The 27,206-nt window shown below is 40.1% G+C and overlaps 2 protein-coding genes across 6 annotated transcripts in view; one reads left to right on the top strand and one right to left on the bottom strand.

Moving 5' to 3' along the window:
- LOC116734894 (RNA binding protein fox-1 homolog 2-like) overlaps nucleotides 1-10,296 on the bottom strand; it is a 67,285-nt gene extending 56,989 nt beyond the window's left edge. For 2 of the 4 annotated variants that reach the window (XM_032586437.1, XM_032586440.1), the window contains exon 1: nucleotides 9,239-10,294. In XM_032586437.1, the coding sequence (XP_032442328.1) occupies nucleotides 9,239-9,484 (246 nt within the window). In that variant the 5' untranslated portion in view covers nucleotides 9,485-10,294. Of the gene's footprint in view, nucleotides 1-9,238 lie in introns of all 4 variants that reach the window. The other 2 variants (XR_004342285.1, XM_032586438.1) reach the window with 2 other exon arrangements.
- Nucleotides 10,297-17,150: 6,854 nt separating this feature from the next.
- cd9r (CD9 molecule related) lies at nucleotides 17,151-26,518 on the top strand. 2 transcript variants are annotated; one of them, XM_032587523.1, is made up of 9 exons: nucleotides 17,151-17,261; nucleotides 17,492-17,644; nucleotides 20,727-20,832; nucleotides 20,918-21,015; nucleotides 21,954-22,028; nucleotides 22,103-22,204; nucleotides 22,317-22,412; nucleotides 23,348-23,431; nucleotides 25,476-26,518. In XM_032587523.1, exons 2-9 carry the CDS (start codon nucleotides 17,579-17,581, stop codon nucleotides 25,563-25,565), a joined length of 717 nt encoding a protein of 238 aa, XP_032443414.1. In that variant the 5' UTR covers nucleotides 17,151-17,261; nucleotides 17,492-17,578; the 3' UTR covers nucleotides 25,566-26,518. The 2 variants fall into 2 exon arrangements, with proteins under 2 accessions (XP_032443414.1, XP_032443413.1); XM_032587522.1 differs by lacking the exon at nucleotides 25,476-26,518 and adding an exon at nucleotides 23,740-24,234.
- Nucleotides 26,519-27,206: the final 688 nt, after the last annotated feature.

Below are 27,206 nucleotides of genomic sequence, written 5' to 3'. Positions count from 1 at the left end.
CAAAAAAACTTGTTAAATAATTCTCGGGTGAGCAGTGACCAAGTTTGGCACTGTGCGGCGGCGTGTCAGGACCACTGTACATTAAAAAAAATTTAAAAAAGGAGAGCTTTTCTGCTGAAAAATCTAAGAAAATTAATAGAAAATGTGAGGACATTTATGAGTTTGAAACGTAAAAAATGTGCTTGAAAACATTACAAGCTTTTACGGTAAATCTCAGAAATCTTCTAGAGTAAATTCAAGATTTCTTAAAGTAAACTATTGTATAAAGCCTAAAATATTGTTCTGTAAGCTATGTTGGTAAATTTCCAGTGACGGACATTAATCTTAGACAGTAGCCTAGCAACAGTCTGATAACAGGACTTTGATCAACTACCAAGTATCATCCCAAGCTCAGAACACAAGCAACATTGCCTCAGTCGACACAATGGTGCAGGGTTTCCCCCAGTGTATTATAAGCCTGGCGGGCCACCAGGTTAAGCATTGTTTATTTTAGATGGGGTTTTTTTTTATACACCAGTGACCCTAAGAATAGATTAAGCTAGGCTTACAGTTGACGCATTGAACTTGGGCACAAGGGATTGTGCACCAATTGCGTTGTCCCTGCACTTGCCTCTGAATCTTAGTAACTTTTAAAAAATTTTTAATACAAAAACACTGCGGGTCTCTGGTGGACTGCCCTAGCGCCCCTAACAACAGGCTTAGCAGGTTTTCTGGAGGGAAAACTCTGTGGTTCCTAAAAGGAAATGAAAGCCAAATTTTAAAATTAATGTAATTTTGGCAAAAGTTAGAATCTTGTAGAGTTGGCACATCCATTGAGATGATTTCATTCACCCTACGATATACAGTACAGACCAAAAGTTTGGACACACCTTCTAATTCAATGGGTTTTCTTTATTTTCATGACTATTTATAAGGCAAGAAATCCCACTTATTAACCTGACAGGGCACACCTATGAAGTGAAAACCATTTCAGGTGACTACCTCTTGAAGCTCATCAAGAAAATGCAGAGTGTGTGCAAAGCAGTAATCACAGCAAAAGGTTGCTACTTTGAAGAAACTAGAATATAAGGGGTATTTTCAGTTGTTTTACACTTTTTTGTTTAGTGCATATTTCCACATGTGTTATTCATAGTTTTGATGCCTTCAGTGTGAATCTACAATGTCAATAGTCATGAAAATAAAGGAAACTCATTGAATTAAAAGGTGTGTCCAAACTTTTGGTCTGTACTGTACATTCACCATTTCACCAGTGCTAAAAGCTAGCATGAAATCAAGGCATAGCCAGGTTTTAAAAAGTTTCAGCACGGTTTAACAAGTTACGTTTCCCGTTTATAGTCAAGTAATTAGGTCACGGGCTACAACTTTTTGACGTGCAAAAACAATGGCGTAAACAAGCCCAAACGAACTAGATTCTTCAAGCACTTGAGGATTATTTTCATGCCTCGGTCCGGCCTTGGGAAAACAAAATGTATTCACAGAACGAGACAGGCAGAGCCTCTCAGGTCGCTTTCTTTGAAGCTTCAGTTAATGCGTTTTCTAAGAGAGTGGGAGTCCTAGACATGACTGAACAACAGGATGTAGCTTTAGGGCACTCGCAGGATGGACTTATTGATGACTGTTTGCTTCTCCGCTGCCTGTGTGGCCTGCGAAGAGCCGATCTTTGAACGTATCTGCAAACAGGTTCCTGCGGAAGCAGACTGCCTGTTTCTACAGGTAACAGACTGATTGATTAAAAATGTAGCGCGGCAGAAATCCGAGCTGTCGCTTTGGTTATTTGCACAATCTTATTTCATATTCATTTATTTGTCTTTTTAATACATAAAACTGAATGAAACCCATGTCATGTCAGTCAAGTGCGAGTTTTGTTGCACAGTAACTAAAAGCAGATTTTCAGCAGGATATTTAAGAATGAAGTGTCAGTCTTGTTGAGCTGTCAATGATTAGCCCATTTTGCACCATCAATAAACACTGTGCTCTCTAGTTCATCGAACAGTTTCCCACACATAACACAGCGACCTCCCACCTCTTCTCAGTGCTCACTTTGTCTCACCATTTGTCTCTTTTGCTCCAACAAAACAACAGGAAAAACACTCGAGCCGTGTTTTCAAGGACAAGTTCATACATTTAAGTAGCTCATTCCAGCTGTGAGAGAGAGCAACACTTTCAGGTGCTAACAGGAAGGATTAACGTATTACAGCATTGTTGCTTCCTTATCCTTTTAAGTCTTTAATCTCAGTTATGTAACATCATACAAGTCAGGGTGAAGGTAAGGGTCTAGATTCTCTGGTTTTAGTAATGCTAGCTGTGCTGACCGCACTAATTTACCAATATGAGACGCCCGTTTTAACTGGACACTCAGAAAAAACTGTCAACTCAATTATTTCGTCTTTATAGTAAACCAAGGAATCAGGCCAATAACCTTTGCAGCATTTATACCGGATGTGGCTCGTTCCCACCGTAGCCCATATTCTGATAGAGTCTAGAGGGCAGTATAGAGCACCTACGGCAACCGGTGCAGAAAATTTGGGCAGCGTAGTTGCTGAAATGACATCATTTGATCCATAAATCAAGCTTTAGGGCCCACAAACAGCTCAAATCCACAAATATTTAAGATCCCCTCTAAAAATGTGTAGAACTGCCAATTTTAATAGGTCAAAACCCAAACATACCTAAAGATTACAGCTGGGTATTTATCATATTGTTTTTCGCGGGGCTATAATTGCTCTGACCCACAGTTGCCAACATACAGTTAGCTAAAAAAGAAGTCATAGTCGGTGTACTCACTTTTATTGTTATCAGAACTGAACCACAAGCTTTAAGTCCAAATAGCCTACTCCTTTTAACTTGTATTAGTACGCAGAGTGGAAACCATAGATGCAAAAGTTAGCATCTATAGTCTTCCGTAGCACTGCTCTTGGAGAACAGCCAATCAGTACCAAGGAAAATAGATGGCATTACTAGATTAGGTGACATACAAATACCAGCCAATAGCACGTCAGGTAGCATTGCACCTCATTATTTCAGCTTCCCAAGCAGCATTTTCTTTTTAATATTTTAGATGTGGTCTAAGAGAGAAATCTTTTCCACAGAAAACTATGCAAATCTGTGAATCCGCGACTAGATGGGGGTCCCTCTGTAAATAAAGAATTTCAACATTGATGCCATATTTTGTTACATTATAGCTTTTACAGGGGAAACAAACCAGCTAAAATTAGCATCCTGGCAGAGAAAAGCTTCAAAACAGCAGCAGTAATTCATGAAGCTCAGATTCTGGAACGTATCCAAAGTTTAAAGGTGCGTGGCAGCTTAAATCTTAAAGTTGCACTCTGAAGTTTTCATCAGTGTACTTGCATTTTATGTGCTTCTCACAGTCTCCTCTGATTAAAGGTGTTGTTGCATGACAGATTATGCATCATTCGTGACACTCGGGCTGCAAAGACAAAGCAGCGGCAGTGCATCACAGCTGACCCCCATGTAAGGGAAACACTAAATTGACATTTGGCTGTGTGGGTGGAGATGGGAGCACATGTGACAGTTTGGGGGCAGCCTTGGAGAGGAGAAAACAGGGAGTTGTGCGGCTGTGGGGGAGAAGCTGTGACATGATGACCATAAAGGGAGGCTGAACATGCAAGCGGCACGCTAAGGAGCATAACAGAGCGTCGTTTTACAGGAGAGAACGCAGACATGCTGAGCTATTCTTGTATTCATGCAAACTCTCCCTTTTCTCCGCCCTCTTTTTTTTTATAGCCAATTCTTCCTCCACACTTTGGCAATACAACTGCTGCACTTATGTAAACAAAGCAGCAAAGTGAGCTGAACGAAGAGAGAGAGGGAGAGAAATGGACAATATGAGTTGAGCAACTTTTGTCTGGGCGAAATTTTTAAGCTTATCGCTGCCGGTTCAAAGGTCAAGGGTGACTCCGCTGCGCCGCGGCTCAAAGTTTAACAGCAATCATTAAACGGCGGCGGGGAACCTGAAGTCGGACGGCGGCGGGACCGGATTTGACCTCCACAAGTCAAAGCAGCACACTTTTGGCGCACAATTAGCACAGCTCCACACCACCAGCTCAACCCGGGGGTATGTGGAGCTTATGCTCTGTGAGAGAAAGGGAAGAGCTAAAGAAAAAAATCTGCAGATTACCTCCCAACCATTTCAAATGAAGTGGACAAACCTCTATTATTGTTAAGAGTTTTAATGCTCATTAAGAAAGGAAGAAAAAGTGTCTCAAATAGAAAGTTTTAGGTCTTTTTTTAAGTACCTACAAAAACAGACAGTAAGTAATCTGCTCTAATTTTTATATGGATTATGCAGCAGCAAACCAGATTAATGAAACACAATGAGGGCACTTGGGTTATTTTATTTTATTTTTTTTAGAGAGAGGATCATGTAACAGAAGTTCAAATTGTTATAAAAACAAAACTGCGTAATTTTTCCTCCAGCTCACACATGTAGTTCAGATACCAAGATGGCCGACTGGACGTCCAGTGCAATAATCACTAATCGCATACTTTATTAATAAAAACGTAGTGGCGGTTTCCCTTATTTTTGTTGTTGGTTTTGTGTTTCCTTTTTCTCGTGATGTGATTTTTACTGTAAGGCGCTTTGGTCACCTTAGCTGGTTGTTGCTAAGCGCTATGTAAAAAAAAAATCAATAAATCAATCACATTTCTAACCATAGGGTGTTGAAATGTCCTTCAATGATTTTTATTCACTCCAAATTTTTTATTTTTTGCATTTTTGTCAAGAACCATCGCAATGAAGCTACTATGTATGATTGTTGTAGATTTTTCAACTGGTGAAATAAATACTAGCTTCACAGTTAAGTCAAAATTACAGGTGCACAACATTAAAATCTGCAGTGCGAAATATCGCAATCACAAAGGATCCTTTTGATGCAATTTTGAACATTTCGGTATTAGTCCGATAAGTAATACCCAGCTGATATTAAGGATCTATTTTTCCCCCCACCTTATTGCCGTTTCTGTATGCGTTTCAGAGGGAGTTAGCCATGTAGCATTTGTGCGGTCATGTGGCAGCCATGGCGATGCAGCACAGCATAGTGCTTGGTTTTTAACTGAAGCAAAGAAGCATATCGGCCCAAATCTTTAGATTGGTGCGTCCGTAATATATATTCTATCACATCCACTCATTCTAAACCCCAGGGTATTAAATGTCTTCCAGCTGGTCAGGCTTCTGGAGGCTATAGATGGGGATAATATTGCCTGTTTAGGCCTGAATTACTCAAATGTGTTGCTTTGGACTGGAGGTTAGGCTACTTTCAAAGGCACAATAAAGTAAAGCCTCCAAACAAAGGTCATGACGCAAAACCATCACATTCAAAACTTTACATCGCTTCATTTTTGTACCAGATGTTCATTATTACACCTTTAAAAAGAGCTGTGTACAATTGCAATATTTTCACAAGAAATTGCCATGATTAGGTCTGTCACGATAACAAATGCTGCTGGACGATACATTGTCCCGGAAGTTATTGCGATAAACGATAATTATTGTTGTTTTGAGACCAAGTAATGTTATTATGCTAATGGTATAATAATAATAATGCAAGAACACATTCTCAGAGATCAATAAACTTGAAATTGCAATGAATATTTAAAACTGGAGCTGGAAGACATTTTAAATATCCAAAATAAATAAACAAAAACAACAAATAAAATGAATGAACAAGTCTCTGTAAAAAAAATGGTCCTTGGAAAAAAAAGGGAAAAGGGCAAGTTACTTATTATCATCCAGTTTCGGTAGAAGATAAAAATGGAAATCTGAACTGGCTTTACTTTATCGTGCGATTACTTGATTTATTGTGTCTGTTCTGACAGGCCGAGCCTCGACGATGTAGCACTAAGGTAACTAAAAGCGTTCAGCTAATGGTAGGAAAGCTCCCATCCTGTGGGTCAAGTGCAGATTTTCAATGCCTGGCACTTAAACGGAACATCTGGTTTAAAGTTTTGCTCAAAAAGCCACTTAAAAAAAACCAACAACAAAAAAAACCAACCTGATGTTCTACTCTCAACATCAAAAACCTATAATTTTCAGCTACATTTTGCATTCCAAGCCCGGAGCGTGAATCCTAAACTGCATGCCGAGTAACCTTTAACATTCGCTACCTAATATTACTCCGTCCAGCCCTCCGCTTCTGGCTTTGGCCCATCACAGCGATCAGTCTGGCTAATGCCCTCGCCTAAATAAGCTTTGATCTCGTTAGCGCGACACAAAGCCTCTTTACTGCCAGCGATAGGACAAATCGGCTCTCTGGATCGGAGAGAGCGCGGCGCGCGCAGAGAGGGAGAGCTGGATGGGGGGGTGGGGGGGAACTGTAGTCCGTCCGCAGCACCGCCTCAAGGGTAAACATCAATACGGCCATCATGGAGCTGGATGGACTGAGAAATGGAAAGATAATCAAAAATGGCAGCGGAGGGGAGGAGGGGATAGCTCCACCTCATTGGTGGACTGAAAGGCTGCAAATCAGGAGTCAATTAGCAATCTGGAAATAAGCCTGAAGGGAGGAAGAGAGGAGGGACAAATCATAGGACATGCAGGAGGAAGAGGGGGGAACAAATGGAGGAGGCTGCATTCTCATTTATTATTACAGGCAGACTGGAAGGTCAGCAGCCTCAGCAGTGGGGATCCTGCGGTGAACACCCATGCCGAGCTCGTCACCTCCGTCCTGACCGGGATTGTACGTCTCAAAAGTTGTTTTTTTTTATCCTCCGTAAAGTGCTTCTCATTTCTATCTCCGGTTTTCCTTCTTTCTCCGGGCCTTTATTTGGTCCACCGGTTCCCAAACACATCCCCACGACTCTCCTTTCCTCTCCATATTTGCTGCATTTCGACCGCACACAACACTTTCCCTCTTCCCCCCTCTCCCCCCAACCCCGCGCTTTCATCCATCTCTGAAACTTTATCCCTCTACAGATCATTTCGTCCTTCGTCTGCGCAGGTTGTTCCATCATTCCTCCACCCGTTCATTCAGTCGTTTCTCCTATGGTCTGCCTCAACGCGGTCGCAGTCTGATGCGACTAGAAACGCACAGATTCCCGTTTCAGACTGCTACCGATATTTTTCGCCGTCTGATTGGCCGGCACTGACTCTTTTTTTAATTATTATTATTCTGAACAGAATAACCCATCAAAGTGAAAATAACTGAGCTTCAGGTTCAGAAATAGATACAGCAGCTGTGAATGAAATGAAAGAAAATTTAAAAAAATAAAAAAATTTGGCAAGACCTTCTATATGGCTTACTAAAGCCAAACAAGTGCATTGAAGAACATCTTATTGTCTTGTAGTTCTCAGTTTTGATGCATTTAATTACTAAGAAAAAAAGCTGATTTGTTATTTAGCCAACCATCGATCGAGGCAAAATTGGCCGATTGGTTATGTGATCGGTGCATCTCTACATTGACTTGTTGGTTGTTGTTTTTATTTTTTGTACATATGACCTCAATTTAGATTTAGAAAAAACGGATGTAAAATGTTGCAGCAGCTTTCAATTAGAGCAATTTAACCTTTATCCTTTTCTTCTCTCCACAAGATAAAAAGTAAGACAAGGAGGCATTAGATGTTGAATTCTTACGGCTTTTTGTTCAGGTATCCAGTCTCTATTCAGCTGGCTAACTTCATTTTCCTTTTGGCCGATCACGAATCGGCCGAGTTTTATATGCAAATTCAAACTAATCTCCCAGTCATCCCGCCGTGGCCAACTAAGCAAGTCTGCTGCCAAATTTAGCAACTTTTCAGACAAAGAAAATGGGAATTTTAAAGATCTGTGATCGGCCAGAAAACTGCAATCGGTGCACCACTACTTCTGCTCCATTCGTTTTTGGCATACTGAATAATTAAAACTCAGTCTGTGGAACAGAACAGTCAAATCCGGACTGAAATCTTCTACATGTCATCTCTAGATTTTGGTTAATTTGACACCTTTATTCTAATTAAAAAATAATAATAATAATAATAGATATAGATAAAAAAAAATTTCCATGCAACTGTGTGACATCTACTTTCCAAAACCTGCGAATGTTTCCAGGCAGCCCTAATTGTTAAGGCTAAGAAAGTCACAGTTTCTTTCAAACAGCTGACCAGCAGTGTGCAGCAGTGTAAGCTCTCCAACTTTATCTGCACTCTCATTCAAATCCTAGCTTGCTGCTCTCGCGCTAAGCTGACTTCGCCGGCGTCTTCTTCGGATTCGCTTACGAGGAGGTGACCTCTGACCTTCCACTACTCTCGGCTTCGTCCCTTCGGCTCTAAAAAAACACGGCACGTCCCTGTAACTATTGGATTAGAGCAAGAACGTCAGGTGTAAAAAATAAAATTAAAATAAAAAAAATGTAAAAAAAAATACATACGCCGCGCATTAGTGTTGAATAGCAACAGATCCAGATAGAGCGAGTGAGAGGCGCATCCTGAAGCCCCCCTGGCTCGCCGCAACCAGATTATTCCAGCGAGGCGGCTGATGCTCTGCTGTCTCAGCTGTGGAGTCATGAAAGCAGGGAAGACCCGTGTTAAGGAGAACTCCCCCCGCCGCCACCCTGGAGCCCCCTTTTGCTCCTTCAAGCCTCCAGCAAAAAGACTCTGCTCTTTGTCTTTGGCTCGGGTTGACCCCTCCCCCAATCCTGTCTGTCTCTCCCTCTCTCTTAACACCTAGCCACATTAAAGCAGGAGGTGATGGTGGGGCATTGGGGTGGGGATAGGGGAGGACGGAGTGATTAATTGCGTTCCTATCAGGATCATCATTCCAGGTGTTTATTTTCTTTGTGAATAGAAAGAAAAATGTATTTACAGTGATTTGCAACATGTGAGGCAGGCATGATGGATGGCTCTGATCTTTGCTGGGCTGCTGTCTGTCATAGCAATGGAGCCTGTATCATATTACCTTTGTCTGGGTTTGCTCCCTCACTGAGCTCAGGCGCAGGATCTCAACAAAGAACATCTAGCTATTGCTTGCTAAAATATGTCGCTTTCAGTCGACACTTTCATTTTGTTGAAAGTGTAATTTGCTGAAAGGGGTAATCACATTATTGATGAGACAGAAGCGGCCTTTTTGAGGTATATATATATATATATATATATATATATATATATATATATATATATATATTTTTGTGTTGCTCAGTAGATGCTAAGTATGAAAAATATTGCACAAAATTAAAAAAAAAAAAAAAAAACACATAATAAAAAATAGCTACAGATGTGACTAACGGGTTCTTTGTGTTTACATACCTGTCCGATCTCACCGGAGCCGTCTATCCTCGGTCTCTTGCATTCCGCCCCGGTCGGGTCAGTCAGGGCAGCGGCGGTCTGAGCGTCGGGCTCCGGGTCTCCGCGCTTCATCCCCCGGACAACCGCGGCTCCGGCGGCCGCGTTCGGATGCGCTCCGCCGGCCGCCGTCTCGAGGTCCCTGTCGCGCTCCATTATTCCCCGATTAACGGGCAGCATTATAGATGCAACGTCGGTCGACATTAACATTGGACGGGGGACAGTCACTGATGAAAAAGTCTGCTCCTCTTTTTTTTCCTTTCCCCGTTTATTCCTTTGTTTTCTCCTCCACAGCTTGATATTCACTAAAAGCTTCGGACGGATGATATTGAACAGATTTTCATCAATATGGAAAGCTCGCTCTGTTTATTGTCTAACTTGGCGTTGGTTATCACACACAGACCATAATGACCATATTAAAATCTTGCCCAAACAACAACAGAAAGCCCAGCCTTTATCGGAGAGGGGGTGAAAAGTGAAATGACGCCAAACAGTGACCTATTTTAATAAAGATCACACGTCCGACTCTCGGGTGCCTGGCGAGCTAATTAGCTAGCTACCATTAGCTAGCTCGCTAGCATTACATTCCGCTAGCTCTCCTTATAAATGTGGCTCTGAGAGCTCACTGTCGCTGCCAAGAATGGAAAATGTTGGAAATTAGCTGAGCGTAATACTACTCCGTATGCGCCGCCACTCAGTCCTCTCTGCTCTCCCCCTCCGCTGGATGTGCTTCTGCATTAAACTCCTCCGTGGGTCCTGCAAGCCTTCCCTTCGCCTTCGCAGCCTCCTGGTCCGTTCCCTCGCCGTGCTCTGCCGTGGATGAGTCTTGGCGTGCCGACCTGGCTGCCGACGGTACACGATTTCCTCTGGTCTGAGTCCCAGGCTCGTAGTGTGGAGGGCGAGACGCGGTCCGCCGACCTGGGATCAGATTTCTCCGCTGACACCGGGATAAGGGAGCTGGGACTGAGAGGCGAGATGGGCTGGTCTGAGGTCTGCGTTTTTCCCCGAGTCTCCTTCTCCTCCTTTTCCCCTAAACCTCCACCTCCCCTCCCACAGCTCCCCACCGCCACCTCCTCCACTGCTCCCTCCTCCTCCATGATTGGTATAAATTGTTATAAGGGCGACAAAAAAAAAACACCCCCTGGTGTTTTGTTTACATTTTTGTGACATAAAACCCACAAAAACATATTTAAATAGAATAAATAACACACTTTGGAATGTTTACATGTATCTATAAATAAGCTATCATTTTATATCTACAATAATATTGCTGTGGTTGAAGTATTAGTACTACTCAATATAGCCACTTTTTATTTTATTTAAGTAATAGATGCATTCATTCATCATATTCTCCATATCTATAACACGCTTTATAAATATACCTGCAATCACTTTTTTCATCTACTCAAATCAAATTTTCAGATATAAATTATATATATATATAAAATTATAATATTCAGTTCGAAATTCCACCACAGTCAATTTCGAACTGAATATTTAATATTTTAATATGTGCTCGAATAAAAATATCAAACATAAATACGTACATAAATTAGCTGTTGTGTCTGCTTTTTTAGACAAAAATTTAAATCTTTAATATTTCCAATTAATCCGACTGGTCGATGCTCTTTAAAATGTTTTATGCTGTTATTTTAATATGTACACACAGCGAATTAAACGTTGGACAAAAATCCACCACATTACTGTTATTTCATGTTTATCCTACTCAAATTTAACTCAATTTAATAAATCACTTAATAATTAGCCCAGGTATTGCTTTATTTTAATCTATTTAAATCTTTTTTATGTGCTTAATTTTTCTAAGTGTATTCTAAATAAATAAATGAACCAGACTGGCCCCTACTCTTTACCTTCAATTTTATTATTTACTTATTTTTTGTGTACTTAAGGTAACTTCAATCATAAATGCAGCAAATAAAAATAAATAAGCCAGATTGATCAGTGACTTTTACCTCCATACGATTAGTACACATTTTATAGGTTTTTAATGTTCTTGCGCCCCCTGGTGGTGTTAAAATGACAACGTACCGAAATAAACGATTTACCCGAAAGCTTTCTGCCTAAGTCTGGTCATGAAGCCATTTATTAAATAAAACAACAACTCTTGCCTCTTGTTTGATCAGAGATTATATGTTTTGCTAGCCTCCAAAACATTGATTTTATTGTGTTTTAGCCACTTTGTAACTAATTTAATTGTGTTCTTAGGATCGTTGTTCATTTGAAGGACTCGTTTGCACCCAGGTTTTAACTCCCTGATTGTTGCTTTGAGTTGCTTCATTATGTATACTTATTGTTCTTTCCTAATTAGTGAAGCACAACAGTCACTCTTGCTAATTTTCCTTGCAACATGATGCTGCAAACCCCTGTACTTCCCAATTTGGAAGGTGCTACCATGTTTATTAGCGTCTCCTTTTTTCCTTTTTCTTCCAAATGTAGTGATGGTCATTATGGCCAAACATTATAGGTTCTTTGTCACTTACAGCATTTCACAAACTGTATGTAGGCTTCTTGTGTTTATTTCTGAACAAAAGCTTCTTCCTCACTGAGTGACGTTTAAGGCCACAACCAGGACTTCTGAAAATGCGGATAATAACACTCCTAGCAGACTTAGTTGGTAGGATCTTCTCAAGGTCTTTTGAATTTGTTTTACGGTTGACATTCACATTTTGTGCCAAAACACATTAATATGCCTCTTACTCTTTTATGGTAAGGTGAAAATGCACAAAAATCAAAGTAAACATTCAAGTAGGAATCTAAACGGAATCATGCTAGCTAAAGTTGCTAAGTTGACTATGGTAAAAATCATCGTTAGCTTCAGGCACAAGAGTATCTGAAATTGTTTTTAGGTCACTGGAGTAAAACTCTGGCTAAATTCATTAGCTTGAACCATTAGCAACACAACTAAAGGTTGCATTCTTGAGAATCTATATTAAAATCTATCACATCTATGCTCGTATCTATGAAAAGCAGTTGATCCTCTCAACCTTTTTGCCTCCTGTGATGTCATCGACCAAAGTAAACACAAAGCAAAACAAAATGGGTTCTTATTTCCTATGTGCAACTTTTAAATAATGTAGTTTGGTTCAATCCAGCAGTGGAAATCTATAGCTTATTACCCAGCTGTGTTTTTATTACAACCGTACATTTCTTAGTGAAAAACAATGCAGCACTGTAGAGTATCTTTAAAAAGACTCACTCTACAGGTCTTAATATATGAATAGTGCATTTATTATGTAAATGTGTTTAAATATTTGGAGACACCGTGTCGTAATAGGATTTCTCACCGAATCCTTTACATTACCTTAGATGTTTTTAATACTTTTGCGCCCCCTATTGGGAAGTTAAACTACAACGTTCAAAAAGAAACTTCATTTTAGTTCGGGCATTGCAACTTTGTGCAGTTTGTCTTGTCAATATGTCCATAAACGCGACGTAGTTAGAAATAATGATGAACAGTGATAGATAAAATGATTAGCAGCACTGTTATGTTTGCAAATAACAAACTACTTGACTCCAGAGGCAAGCTAGCGAATTATTTTCTTTGCAGAAATCACATCATTTTCTTGACTTTTTGTTTTGTTTTGTTTTGTTAAGTTTCCATTTAAATTTGATTTAATAAAGAGCACCAGTGAGTCCTTTTACACAAGTGTGGAAACCAAACAGCTGTGTAACACTTGGGAGTTGAGCGCTGGAAGGAAAAGAATTCAGTGACTGGATTCTGCAACAAATGGAAAATGTTGGGTATTCAGATGTTTCCTCGGCTACTTAACGTCATAAACACTGGTGTGAGGAAAATACAGCTACGCACACCTGTGTGGGGTATTATTGTCTGCGTTTACTAGTCTAGTTTCACTGGCTTTTTCTGTCAGAAGTTCTGCTTTCTGCTACAGAAGTTAAATGTAGCAAGGTTAACAGACTCACCGAAAACTGGGGAAGTAATTGTTCTTTTGGGATCTCATTGTAAAAAACACTTTGAAAATGTTTGATCAATTTCAGTTTCAGCTGCATTCGAAGAAAATGTTTGAATTCAGGTTATTGTGAATATTTGTGTGGGTCGTTCCGTTCTATGTTTTCTCTCTCTCCCTCTACAGGCCCCTTCCCTTTCTGAGTTGCTAATCTTTTGTAAGGGTGGGGCTGTCTCTGCTGAGCTGGTCTCCCAACTGCAATGTCTTACTTTTTAAAACACGGTACATGAGGGTTGACGTTCTTATCTTTTGGATCTAAAGAGGAACGATCTGGAGTCAGCACGCAGCTTCAGTTATTACAGCTAAAAACTAGCGGTCAGGCCCGAAATGTGAGTGTAGTGACCTGAACCTCCAGAGACACATCAAGACAGTTACAAAGTCGGCCTTCTGTCACCTGAAGAACATCTCCAGGATTAGAGGACTAATGTCTCAACAAGATCTAGAGAAACTCATCCATGCGTTCATTGATTACTGCAACAGCATCTTCCCATGTTGGCCTAAAAAAAAAAATCAAACCTCCAGCTGCAGCTGATCCAGAACGCTGCTGCTGGCGTTCTGACTAAAACCAGGAAGATAGAGCACATAACACCAGTTTTAAAGTCCTTCCACTGGCTCCCTGGAGTTCAAAGAATAGACTTTGAAATACTGTTGTTAGTTTATAAATCACTGAATGGCTTAGTACCACAAAAATAAAAACAAAATACATCAAAGATCTGCTGCTGTTGTATCAACCTTCCGGAACCTCTCAGGTCTTCTGGTTCTGGTTCTGCTCTGCATCCACCAGATCCAGAACCAAACACGGAGAAGCAGCATTCACCACAAATCTTCAACAAACTTCCGGAAAACTGCAAAACAGCTGAAACACTGACTCCCTTGAAAGCAAGGCTAAAGAAAAGTAGAAAAAAAAAGCCCCCGTTTCGAGTTGTCCTTGATTAGTAGTAATGAAACATTGATCAACATTTTTTATGCTTATCGGCAATTTTGATGGTAGCATTTGACAAAATGTGGTGTTTAGCTCTTGCTTCACACTAGTTTTTATGAAGTAAACCACGTTGAACTGCCTTGTTGCTCAAATGTGTTGCACAAATAGACTTGACTTGACCAGCGTGACTCTCATATCGCCAGACTGTCGTAATCCAGCCCTTCTGTACTATTTACACTTCCAGTGAGGAGATATCACACTGAAAGTATAAGAGTGATACACTTACAGTTTTTTTCCACCAAATGGTTACTCAAGTAAAATGTAACTAGCTGCTGCCCAACTTTCCCCCGACTCAGTAGTATTCACATGAGGTTCGCCGCTTCTCCGAGGCTTTACTCAGACTCTAAGATGAACTCCTTTCCTAAACTTACCTGTCGGATCACAGTGAGTTCAAGCTTTTTAAGTGCAAAGTTCCAGCTCTTCAACATGACGGCCTGTATGCATAGAAGAAACGGAGAGAGACTTAGGCTCTCTTTTCTCTGTGACTCGCTCCGTCACCCTCCTCCTCTCCTTCTCTCTCTCTCTCTCTCCCCGTGCCACCCACTGAACCTGCACTGATGGATGGCAGAGGGGTCGCATAACTCCACGCTGCAGCCAGTTCTCCCCGACAAGGCCGGTGAGAGGCAGGCGAAGCCATTACTCTCTCAACGTGGCGACAGACCTCACAGGCTGAGAAATGGCATCGCTTTCCGAACAGATCCGTTACGAGGAGGAACGTCTGTTTCATTTGGTCGTGATGCATATTCGCACCCCGTGTGACGCGGCGCCGCGCAAAATGTGTTTTTGATGGCTGTTCTTTTTCCACATTCTGTCATATGATAACCACTAACTTCAATGTATTTTAGACAGACACAATTAAAAATAAAAGCTGAGAAACATGTGAATACGTCTTTCATAAAGCAGCACTGGCTAGGGGAAGAAGAAAAAAATGAATGGGTTTACTTTTATTTTCATGTTTTACAAATAAATATCTAAAAGGTGCGGCATGCTTTTGTATTCCACCTCCCACCCGAGTCAATAGTTTGAGCGACAAATTTCTGCACATCTAAGCACTCGAGTTGTTTTTGTACTTTCTGATTTGGAAAAATAGCTCAGACTCTGCCAGCTTCATATTCTCAATTCTGTTGAGGTCTGGACTTTGACTGGGCCATTCTAACACACCAGTAAAACTTTAAACTGACCCATTTATTGTAGCAAATTTTTGGTTATTTCCTCACTGGAAGACAAAACCTTGCCCATGACTTCAGTCTTGAGTAGCCTCTCATTGGTTTTCTTCACATTGCTAGTGTTTCTATCTCTGTTCATCTTCTGATTATTGTTGAAGAAAAGCCTCACTGCACCATGATGCTGCCACCACCGTGTTCTGCAATAGGTATGGTGTGCCTAGGTCGTCAGAGTCCTGCCCGAAACTGAACAGCATCCATCAGCTCTGAAACAGTCTCCCTGAAAACCTGAGATGTGTAGAAACTGCTGTGTTTTGAATTCAAAATGTATATATAGTTTTTGTTTCAGCTTTAGATTAAACAATCTGACCAATAAACATTTTATGCTTTTCATTCACTTTTTGTCTTGTGTATGAAAGGTGCTGTGCAAATAAACTTGCCTTGTCTTAGGGTAATGTGCAGTGTTAGTCGTCTGACACAAACACATTTCAGGTTTTTCTCTTAGCTGACCTGCGCGTTTATTAAAATGCATTATTTATCGCCGTACAGTGAGATTAATGTGAATTGTGGCAAACAGGCTTTGTTTCAACAATGGCTTTCGTCTTGCTTCCATGAAAGGAAAGATTTGCGACGTGCGCAGCTGGTAGTTATCCTGTCGCTTGGATTCCCCCACATGAGCTCAGATTCTCCACAGATCCTGCAGAGTTACCCACAGGCCTCTTTGGCTGCTTCTGATTAATTAAAACTCAGCCGGGGGTCTGTGTGTGTGTTCTTTTTTTCTTCCTTCCTCTGCATAATTATCCTCTACTTTGTGCACATAAAATCCCATTTATAATGCACTGTTGAAACAAAAAGAGGAAACTCAAATGTTTTCTACATAAAAAACTTTGTACATTTGATTTCCCTAGTGGTGTGGAAATCTCGTGAGAACTGTTTCAGAGCTTATTTTTTTATTTGTAATGTTTCCTCAAATAAAACATTGAATCATGGTGGATCACCATTACTAGGTGAATCAATTCCCAGGTTTTTCTGGTTCTCTGTTGTTGTTTTTTCTTTAGATAAGTCAAATAGAATAGCAATAGCAATATAATCAGTCGCATAAAACTGATAAGACTACATGCCCAGTTTCTCTTCTAAGCCGATCTGTTCAGCTGAGCTCTTTTTTTTGTATCTTTTCAGATCTTGTTACACAGTAATTTACTACCGGATCCAAGTGGTTTTGGTTTTCTTTCCAAGTTTGGATCACTTTTACTCCGAGATCCGCCTTATGTAGCCTTATCATTGTGAGCAATTTCTCTGCTGCTCTTCCTTTATTTGAAGTAATGGCGTGAAAGTGTAACCTTGGAAAATGTCAGTATTGTTTGGGCTGGTTGTGTGTATGGGGGAGGAGAAAGACGGCAAAGTCGTTTCCTTTTCCTTTCGTTTCTTCTCTGTTGCCTTTGGAGCTTAAGAGGAAAATTAAAACGTGCTTTTGCATTTTCAAGCATTTTAACGGTGATGACAACAGCGTTATTTTGTACCAACTACGTCCATAGACCCCAGTAATAATTTAACACCAGCGTAGTTGAACGTCTATTGTCTTCTTGCAGTGAACAAAGGCGTCCTGGCGCAGTCTCATTTCCTTAAGTTTCCTTTTTAACCCCTTTGATATCTTTCGCTGTGGGCAGCAGCTCTCCCCTTCCTCCTGCTCATTGGAGCTAAACTTCGTCGGTTAAACCTTTCGGCCAATCAGAGAATTGGAAGAGGTCGAGGAGGCGGGGCTTGTCGCACGTTGAGGTAAGAAAATTTACACGCAGTTTAATCGGATGCTGTAGCGAAAGGCGCGTGCTGCTTAATCAAGTCACAGCTGAAAAAAGGTATTTAATTCGTTTGAAGCTATTTTTCTTATATCCGTGTTCGCCATGTTGGTGGTTTCAGAACGAGAATTGTGTTGGTAGTTCATATTTTCCGTGTGAAATATTTGACGTTAAAAAAAAAAAATTATCACGACGTTTGCTGACTTTGACTCGCACTGATATGCACTGACGCGGGTTTTTTTTTTCTTCTTCTTCTTCTTCTTCTTCTTCTATATGCTTCACCCGAACAGGCCCGTGCTGCTGGAAGAGCTCCATCATTCCCATTTGGGTTTTATTCAGACTTCAGAAGTGCGCAGTTTGACAAACCGCTGCTCATCATGGCTGTCGACGGATGTGGACTCGTGTGCAAATATATTCTCATCCTTTTCAACATTATCTTCGCCGTAAGTGAATTTAATTACAAAGCTACCAGAAGAAGGCGGCGTATTAAGTGTTTATTATTCCAAGACACGGGGAGCGGAAGTGGGCGCCGCTGTTATTCCTGCAGATTACAGTTACAGTGTTAGAGGTTTCGTTTTTCCAGAAATGCCAATGCCCCCTTTCAAGTATTACCTCACCTTGTTAGAGAGGGCTCATCTCCGGGCAATATTTAGGTTTAATTCCCGTTTGGTTGTTTTTCGGGGTTTTTACATACTGATGTTTCTTCAGTTGGTTCATAAGATCAAGATTAGTCCCTGCCACACCGAGAACAGGAACTTATCTTACTGCAAGTAACTGCTTTTTTTTTTTTTTTTTTTTTTTTTTAGGAGAATAATTACGAGAATAATACTAAAATGTGGAAGTTTTTGTGTTTTACTGTTTGCTTGTGTGATAAAAAGTAATTGAAGATGCAATCTCTCCACAAACAGCCGTTTAGCTATCTTTTGATGATTTTTTTTTCTGTTGTATTCAGTACTTTGGGACTTATCTGTGTAATTCAAAACTTTTATTATTAACATTAACAACTAATACTGCAGTAGTGACGTATCTGCAGAAAGTCCCTTCTTTCTGCAAAAGTCAATATAGATGCATTATCACAGACCAATTAACCTAACATATATGGGGCTCCATTTGTGTCAAAAATAAGTACAAGCCATATGTGTAGATGTTGTTGTTCTGTGTCTTTGTTTGATCGCTATGGTCTTAGTACTTTATGGATATGTCAATGTTGTATGTAGATGTTGCATATGTTATTTCTCTATTTCTCACTGTCATCTTGTCAATTCATCTGCAGTAAAGCAGTGAACCCATTGCAGATGTCAGAAATATCTGCAATTTGTGACATCTGCAATGTCATAAATTGCAATAACTTATTGCAACAACTTCTGTTATTGTGACAGTAACAGATAACAGAAGTTACAGAAGTCACAATCACAAATCACAATAACTTCTGTGATTGGTCAATGTCATTGGTCTATGCCAGGGGTGGGCAATCCTGGTCCTCGAGGGCCGGTGTCCTGCAACTCTTAGATGTCTCCCTGATCCAACACGCTTGAATCCAACAGCTGAATCACCTCCTAAGTGCAGTCAAGTTCTCCAGAGTCCTGCTAATGACCTCATTATTTGACTCAGGTGTGTTGAAGTAGAGATGCATCTAAAAGTTGCAGGAGACCGGCCCTCGAGGCCTGGAGTTGCCCACCCCTGGTCTATGCTGTTAGTTCATGTCGCTGGTCAGTGTTGCTGTTGCCTGTTCTCTTCGTCATTAATACGTTTTGAAGTAGGTCATGTTTGAGCTAAGAGTTTATTAGATATTACAAAAATATTGGTCTTTCAATATCAGTAGTTTCAAAATGCTTAGATTTACAGTACAGACCAAAAGTTTGGACACACCTTTCTAATTCAATGGGTTTTCTTTATTTTCATGACTATTTATAAGGCAAGAAATCCCACTTATTAACCTGACAGGGCACACCTATGAAGTGAAAACCATTTCAGGTGACTACCTCTTGAAGCTCATCAAGAAAATGCAGAGTGTGTGCAAAGCAGTAATCACAGCAAAACGTTGCTACTTTGAAGAAACTAGAATATAAGGGGTATTTTCAGTTGTTTTACACTTTTTTGTTTAGTGCATATTTCCACATGTGTTATTCATAGTTTTGATGCCTTCAGTGTGAATCTACAATGTCAATAGTCATGAAAGTAAAGGAAACTCATTGAATTAAAAGGTGTGTCCAAACTTTTGGTCTGTACTGTATACCTTGCATTTTCTTCAGGCATTAATCTACCGCTCCCTTCCTCTTCCTCATCAAACGCTCGAAGGTTCACTTAGGGACTGTCAACAAATGTCCGAACCAAACACTCCTGACAAACAAATGTAAATAAATGCCTTGCCTTGTGACCAACTGACACAAAAAGTGGTAATTAGGTTTACACGAGACACACTATCCTCTCTTGAATTTTTAAGTCATATTCAATATTTTAAATAATTTTAATATTAAATAATATGTTTTCTTCAATAGCTTCCAAGTCATGTGCCCCATTGACTCAAAATGAGTGTGAAATCGTTCTACTAAAGTGTTTAGATGAGGCACACTCATTCTTATTCCATTTTAACCCTTTTTATTTATTTTAGCAATTTTTTTGTCAATAATTTAGTAAATATATTTTTCAGCAGTTTTTTGTCAAAATTTAGTAAATACATATTTTTAGTAATTTTGTGTCATAATTTTGTAAATATGTTTTTTAGTAATTTTTTGTCAAAATTGAGTACAAATGTAGAAAATTTTGACAAAAAATAGCTAAAAATATATTTACTAAATTTTGACAAAATGCTAAAAAAAAAAAAAAAGGGTTAAAATGGAGTAAAAATGAATGTGCTTCATCTACACACTTTGGCAGAACAAGTTCACGCTGATTTTGAGTCAATGTGTCACGTATCCCAGAAGCTATTGAAGAAAAATACTAAATTTTAACTAAAAAAAATGAGCTAAAAAAAAAATAAAAATCTTGAATGAATAAACACAACTCATCAGCAAGCTTAGAAGTATAAAATAACTTTCCTGTAAACACAACCGCCACCACATCAACATTTGAAATTTCCTGCATTTACTGTTTGTGGGCTGGAGTAGCATGACCACAGACTGTACACATAGTGTCTTAAAGGGACAGGAGCGCAGTCTACCCATTTTAACCAGCCAAAAACAACTTTTTTTTTCATGTTTTTTAAACACCGAAAACACAGACATGGGCAAAGTGACGTTGGTCATCGTCATATTTGGTTAATATTTGGTTTATCGCCCAGGCCTGCCTCACTTCCTACCAAATACTGCATCTGAGCATTTATCTACATTTGTGATATCGCACAGATTGATACCACGCTGACAGTTTTTGATTTAGTTTCTGTAGGGCTCCACTTTTTGTGTAGGCACAAAGAGAAACGTCTTTGCAGCTGTGGCTGCTTTTGGTTATTCTTCCTGCAACCACAGGTGTGTTTGCTCGAACGGTGTTACCACTCGTAACCTAGTTTCGCTTCCTCTTTCGTGGCAGGTGGTTGGGTTGGCGTTTTTGGGCCTCGGCTTGTGGCTCAGATTCGGCGAGAACACCAGAGGGATCTTTGATATCGACGCGCTCAACTCCAGCGCTTTCGTCATAGGTTTGTCGCAAACGCGTCGGTCGGATAGCAGGTCGGTTTCAGATTACATCTTATGGCAAACCGTTCCTGTTTTCTGCTCCGTCAGGTGTGACCGTACTGATCATTCTTGGTTCAATCATGCTGATTGTGGTGGTGTTTGGAGACTACGGCGCCTGCAATGAGAAAAAATGTGCCCTGCAAGTGGTAAGGCAATGCACACACACACACACCCCCACCCACACACACACACACACAAACACACACCCCTCCATAAAAATACACCGACAGTTTCTCAACAGAAATTGTTGGTGTATTGCTATTAATATCAGGGCAATCTTGTTCACAAAGACATCATAATCCATTTTATTAATGGTTATGGTTCTGTTTGGGTTTATTTCTGCTTTATATGTATTTTATTGACTGCTGTGTTTTTTTCAGGCTTTAAAATCTCTTCCAGGTCCAGTGTTAAATGTTATTAGCAAAATTAAAGTTTATTGTTCCTCAAGACGGCAAACCTGCATTATGAAGCCATTATTAATATACTACTTGAAAATAGTCTTAAAACAACAATATTACAATTTATTGCACTAACACTGGGACAATACAGCATCCAGCAAAACATAAAATAATTTCTGTAGTGGCAGCTCAGAGGTGATGACGATGCGTCAAAACAGCAGAGAATGATAATTAAAGACAGATTAAATATTTTTATTGTTTTGTCTTACATTATGTATTTGAATTGATTTGGTTTATTTCTTTGCATTTCTTGACATCATTCATGATGTTTTAATTGACTTTTTTAAAAATTCAAAAGCATTTTGTAACATTTTTTTCAAAAGGTGTTATACAAATTAAGCATTAGGTAGTGTTTGGATTTTTGTCGTTAAATAACACTCAGGATGGTCACATCTACATGGCGCATAGAAACAAAAAGTTATAATGAAATGTGTGGCCTAGAAGAGAGTATTTCTGGACTTAAAGAGAAAACAATGTTTCCAACATTATTCTGTAGCTTCTTTTGAAACGATCCAAAAAGCAGATTTTATTGCAAATGAACTGAACTCTTTTGATTCCCTTTTTGTTGTTTTGCTGCAGAACGACTGGCAGTAACTCCATTAATCTACTTCTTCTTCTCCCTCCAGTTCTCCATCCTGCTCTTCTTTCTGGCTGTGGCTGAGTTTGTCATCGGAGGACTTGCCTATTCCAACAGCAACACGGTAAAAGCCACAGCCATCTGTCCCAAACCAAACCATCCTGATAGTAATTGTGTTTTTGGGTTTTCCTCCCCAAGGTTGGACTGAGACTAGGAGAGTTTTATACCACTTTATACAGCCTCTATGTGAGCAGCCAAGATCCAGCAATTGGTGTCACACTCGCATTCATCCACAACTCGGTAAGTGTGCACCATTTTCTTGCTTTAATATAAAAATCGTGTGCGTTTATATGTTGACATACATGTTCATTTTTCTGAGTGCTCTTACTGACTTCCACTTCCTGTGCTTCAGCTGCACTGCTGTGGAATGACTGGAGTCCCGCTAGTTGAGCTAGTGAAGCAGACCTGTCCTAAACCAAACGGCGTTCTGGAGCACCTCGTCATGCCTGTAAGTGGCTTTATTTTTTTATGATTATGAAAACCTATTGGCCTACATTCCCACCCCTTGGTGAAACATGGTGCATGAATCTACTTCAACACAGTTGAGAGGAGATTATCGAAGGCTTACCTACACTGGAATAGTTTAGATTCAAACTATTGTCTGTTACCACGGCCCAGTCAAAGTCCATGTCTAAATTCTATTGAGAGTCTGTGGTGAGATCCAATCAGACTGAGCTTGAGATATTTGGTTTCTAGAAATGCAAAGCTGATAGAGGCTTAAGCCAAAAGATCTGGAGCAGGAGTTGGAGCCTGCATCACTCTGACTATAGACATAGGCTTGTTTAAAAGGAGTAGTAGTCTTTTTTTGTAAGTATTTCCTGACGCAAGAAAATGAGGAAGGAAAGTTATCAGAAATAAGAATTGTCATATTTATAGTCCGAGGAAACAGGAAGTCTAGATTTGTTGATTTAGCGTGAATTTCCATGATAATTCTCAAGAAACTGGAGGGACCGATTGAAATAATTTGGCAGCAAATAGATAAAAACTGCATTGATTTGACTTGTAAAATAATATTTAAGCAAACTTAGTGTTTAGTCTAGAATCTAGAGGGCCACATAAAAAGCTACGGCAGGCCAGATTTGGCCCACGGGCCTTGAGTTTGACACATGTGCTTTACACTTTGGGTCATAGTCCCAACTAAGGTATCTTTTGTATTTGAAGCATTAAAATAGGCAGCTATAAATGAGCTTTTGGCCGTTTCTTCAAGCGTTCACAGGTTTTAGCTATTCGTAGGTGGTTGTGGTCCCTGATTCAGAGCCGAGATGCTTGTAGAGGTGGAAGTCGTAGAAAACCAGTTAGTTTCCTGCTGGTGGATTCGCTCTGTAAACTCTGGGTTGGGTGTTGAATCTTCAGGCGCTCACAGCGTCTTCTGTCCTCCACCAGAACTGTCCCACTACCATCGTCACCGTCTTCGACAGCCGGGCACCGCTGGTGATGGGCATCTTCGTCGGAACTGGAGCTCTTCTGGTAGGAAAACTCTGCGTATTTGTGTTTGCTTAAAAGCAGTCTAAAAAGATCAAATTAAAATTTTCACACTAACAAAACATCTCGTTCGGTAATTCCTTCCTAATTTGACGTTTTAGTGAAGTGTAGCCTGCATTATGATTGTAGATCTGAAGGTGCAGATTTAATTAAATAAGGACAGCCCTAAACAAGTTTGTGTTTTGCTCACGTTCTTAAGTTTGACCATCTTTCTCTCCTCCCCCTCCCACCTTTTTGTTTGTCGTTTTATTTTATTTTCTGTCCCTCATTTCCTCCATCGTTGCTTCCAAAAGATCGTAGCTCTGATTTGCAGCGGAGTGCTCAGTTCACAGATTCGCCGGGCCTCCTCATCTCCTCAGTACATTATCCTGAACTCCAGCACCCCCTCCCCGGCTGCCCCTCAGCCGTACCCCCAGCATGTCACCGCCTCCAACAACTCCTTCCCCAACCAGGACCCCGTCGTCTTCACGCCCCTCTCTGTGGTCAACATCCCTGTGGCTCAGGCTTAGGAAGCGTCTCGACAGACTCCATTCTCGCTTTTGTGGATTTGTGTTGTTCCACAGCGTCTTGACGTGACAAACCCTTTTGCTTCACTCGGCATGATCACGCTTGAGCTTCATACTTTTTAGAAGGAAAAAAATCCCCTCCTCAGATATCTAAACCTACTATTGGGAAGATCATTCTCCAAGAAATTGGGACAAGCAACTGTTCTGATGCAACCGATGGGTTTCTATTGGTCAGAAGTTTACATACACCCAGCATGGACATGAATTTCATGATAATTTAAGACTTTAAAGCTAATGGTGACACTTTATTTGACGGGGTGTGCATAAGACTGACATGACGCTGTCATAAACATGACACCCATCATGAACATGAAGGAGTCTTTATGAATGTCTGACTGTTGTCGTGAAGTGTCATTTGGTAAATAATGACACTTAATGTAAAGTTGTATTAAAAGTCCATTAGAAGTGCTAACTTTGTATTATTTTGTAAATAATGACAGTTTAATGCAAAGTCGGCACTTTTAATGGACTTTCAAAGCAACGTTTAGAGCAACTTTGCATTAAAATTGTCATTAATTACCAAGTGACACTTCATGACAACAGTCAAACATTCATAAAGACTAATTCATGTTCATGACAGGCGTTATGTCATGTTTATGACAGCGTCATGTCAGTCTTATGCACATCCCGTCAAATAAAGCGCTACCGAACTAGCTAATGTGTTATTTTTTCAGGAATGGCTACAACATAGAACTTCTGTATTGTTTCAAAACAATAACCGATAATTACAACTTGTTCATTCAGAGATATTTCAGGATCAAAATTACTTGGGCATCAACTTAAGCTTTGTCGTTTATTTGTTAGTGGGCAAAAGAAGGTCAACATTAAGATTCTGCTGAACGTTTGTGGAGTAAAAAAAAACAAATGTGTGCCAGGAGATCTGAGCCATTTCTGATGCGAAACGTTGTCAACATACTCAGATAGATTGCCTCACTGCAACATTCATGGCCGTGACGATTGACTGGATATAAACTTCTGACCAGAACCGGGTTTGTCAATCACCAAGAAGAAACGAATGATTTCTGTTCCACTAATTGGAGCAACACTCACCGTTAACCAAATCTTGTTCTCACTTTCTTTAATCTAACGGATGTTGATGTAACAGGGTTGGATTTTTGTCCTTCAAATGTTTTCTTAGACAAACTCATTTTCTGATTTCACAAATGCTTCTTTTTGTGTGTGTGTGTGTGTGTAAATCTTCCAGGTGGCTGGTTTAAATTTGTGAAAACGTGGTAGAGGTGGTAGCAGGACATTCTGGCCTTTTTAAGCATGAATGTAGGAGCCTGGCACTAAAATCCATCCTGAACGGTCGGATCTCCGTTAGCCGCTTTGAATGTACGCCGACCTCGGGACTAATCCGTTCCATTCGGCGTTTAGGTTGGACGTTAGTGCCAGGTGTGCGCGGGGGGGTTTCTCTTCCCTTCGCTGTTCTTTACTTCCCTCCTTCTTTGTCTGCATGACAGATCACTGCCCTGGTCTGCGCCATTGTCCTCCTGAAACAGCTCAAGAAAGTGCATCAGGACATCACCACTTACTATTCGTCTGTGTACTAAGTCGACCATCGCTGGAAAGTCAGCCAGCAGATCAGTGTTTACAGCCTTTTCCAATGTGTGTGTGTATGTACGTGTGTGAACTACTGACTGCAGTTCCAGTTGGGAGGCTGCTGAAAATGTTGTCGTATACCACTAGATGAACCAACTTATAAAAGAAAAGGTACACCAGGCCAGCAGACACCTGAGCGAAACTGAATCCGACAACGTCAAACACAACTCGACGATTTATCTGCAAACGTTAGTAGCCAAACCACACTGAGCCTTTTTTAACAAACAGAACCGCATGCAGCCTCGACACGCGTTAGCTCTTTTCTTTTCTGTGGTTACAACTTTTTCTGCGTTTTAGTGAGCTTGCTTTAGCTCGTTTGTTGTTGCAACACTGGTGAACATCACTGTCGGCAATGTAAACAGGAGAAAAAAGGGATGATAAACTTTTAGAAGCTTTGATTGTATTCAGGTCCGATTATACATTTGAAACCTTTAAGCGTACCGTTTGTTTCTTTGCGTGTCCGATCACCCGTCCCTCATGGGGAATGCTCGAAATTTTATTAGATTTGTTCACTTTTTTAACATTTTTATATATATTTACAGATTTTAAGGTAAACAAAAACTTTTTTTTTGCTGTTGCTAACTACTCTTCATTTTGTTCTTGTTGATATTTTAAGAGCCACAGCAATGGCCAGGAAGTTGAGTACCAAATAATAATAAAAAACTTTACAACATTTAAATGGTGTCTTTTAAAGCTGTAACTTAAAACTGTTGCCTTGGTATAAATTACTATATTGGGAAAAAAGAGAGAGACAATTTAAGTAATATGTTTAAAAGCTGAATGCCTTATTTTTCTTCACACTTTACCATGTAGTCCTGACTACTGCATTGTATTATGTTCGAGCTAAATATTCTCTTAAGAGTTGTGGCTTTGCATGTTTCCATAAAAATAACAGAAAAAATTGCATGTGTGAATGTGTCGTTATTTCCTTTTCACCACACTGCCGAGACCTGAAAAAGTTAATGAAAATAGTATTTACACATAATTCTTAAGTGGAAACGATGATCTTCAGCTGAATTCTAGGTCTGATACAGAGATGCCTTTCAAAGTATTTCAAAAGCTGGGAAAAAATCAATATATGGCTCTGGACTACAAAAAGGACAAACTTAAATGAGGTCATGTTCATTGTACTTGGCCAGTTTTTTAAAGGAAAAGCCCCCTAATAAAGCTAAACTCACATGAGTCTGCAGTTCGAAGTTAAGATATTCTATCGGATGGGATAAAGATGTGGGTCAAAGTTGCTCTGAACCTCCAGCTTGTAAAGAACAGGGATGGAACCATGAAGCACCATCTGCTGTTTTCATCAGTCTCTGCTGAACAATGCAGTCGTTTTAAACATAATAACCCCTGTTCTCCAGAAAATGGCCATAAATCCGTTTTGTTAGTATTTTTATTTTTAAAGAGGCAATAAAACCCATGTGGTTCTTTACAAATTCAGATTCAGTTTGCCTAAAGGTAGATTACTAACATCTTGACAAGGTACAGCATCTGCCATGAACCTTTTTTTGTTTGCTTGTTTTATTCTAGTGAGTTATGTTTCCAAATTGGAAGACATTTGATAACGTGCACGTATTGAAATGGCTTAAAATTGA

The sequence above is a fragment of the Xiphophorus hellerii genome, chromosome 16, assembly GCF_003331165.1.
Source record: "Xiphophorus hellerii strain 12219 chromosome 16, Xiphophorus_hellerii-4.1, whole genome shotgun sequence".
In the NCBI taxonomy this organism is placed as follows: domain Eukaryota; kingdom Metazoa; phylum Chordata; class Actinopteri; order Cyprinodontiformes; family Poeciliidae; genus Xiphophorus; species Xiphophorus hellerii.
Note: the sequence above shows the minus strand (reverse complement) of the source record. Positions and strands in the feature narration are given on the sequence as shown.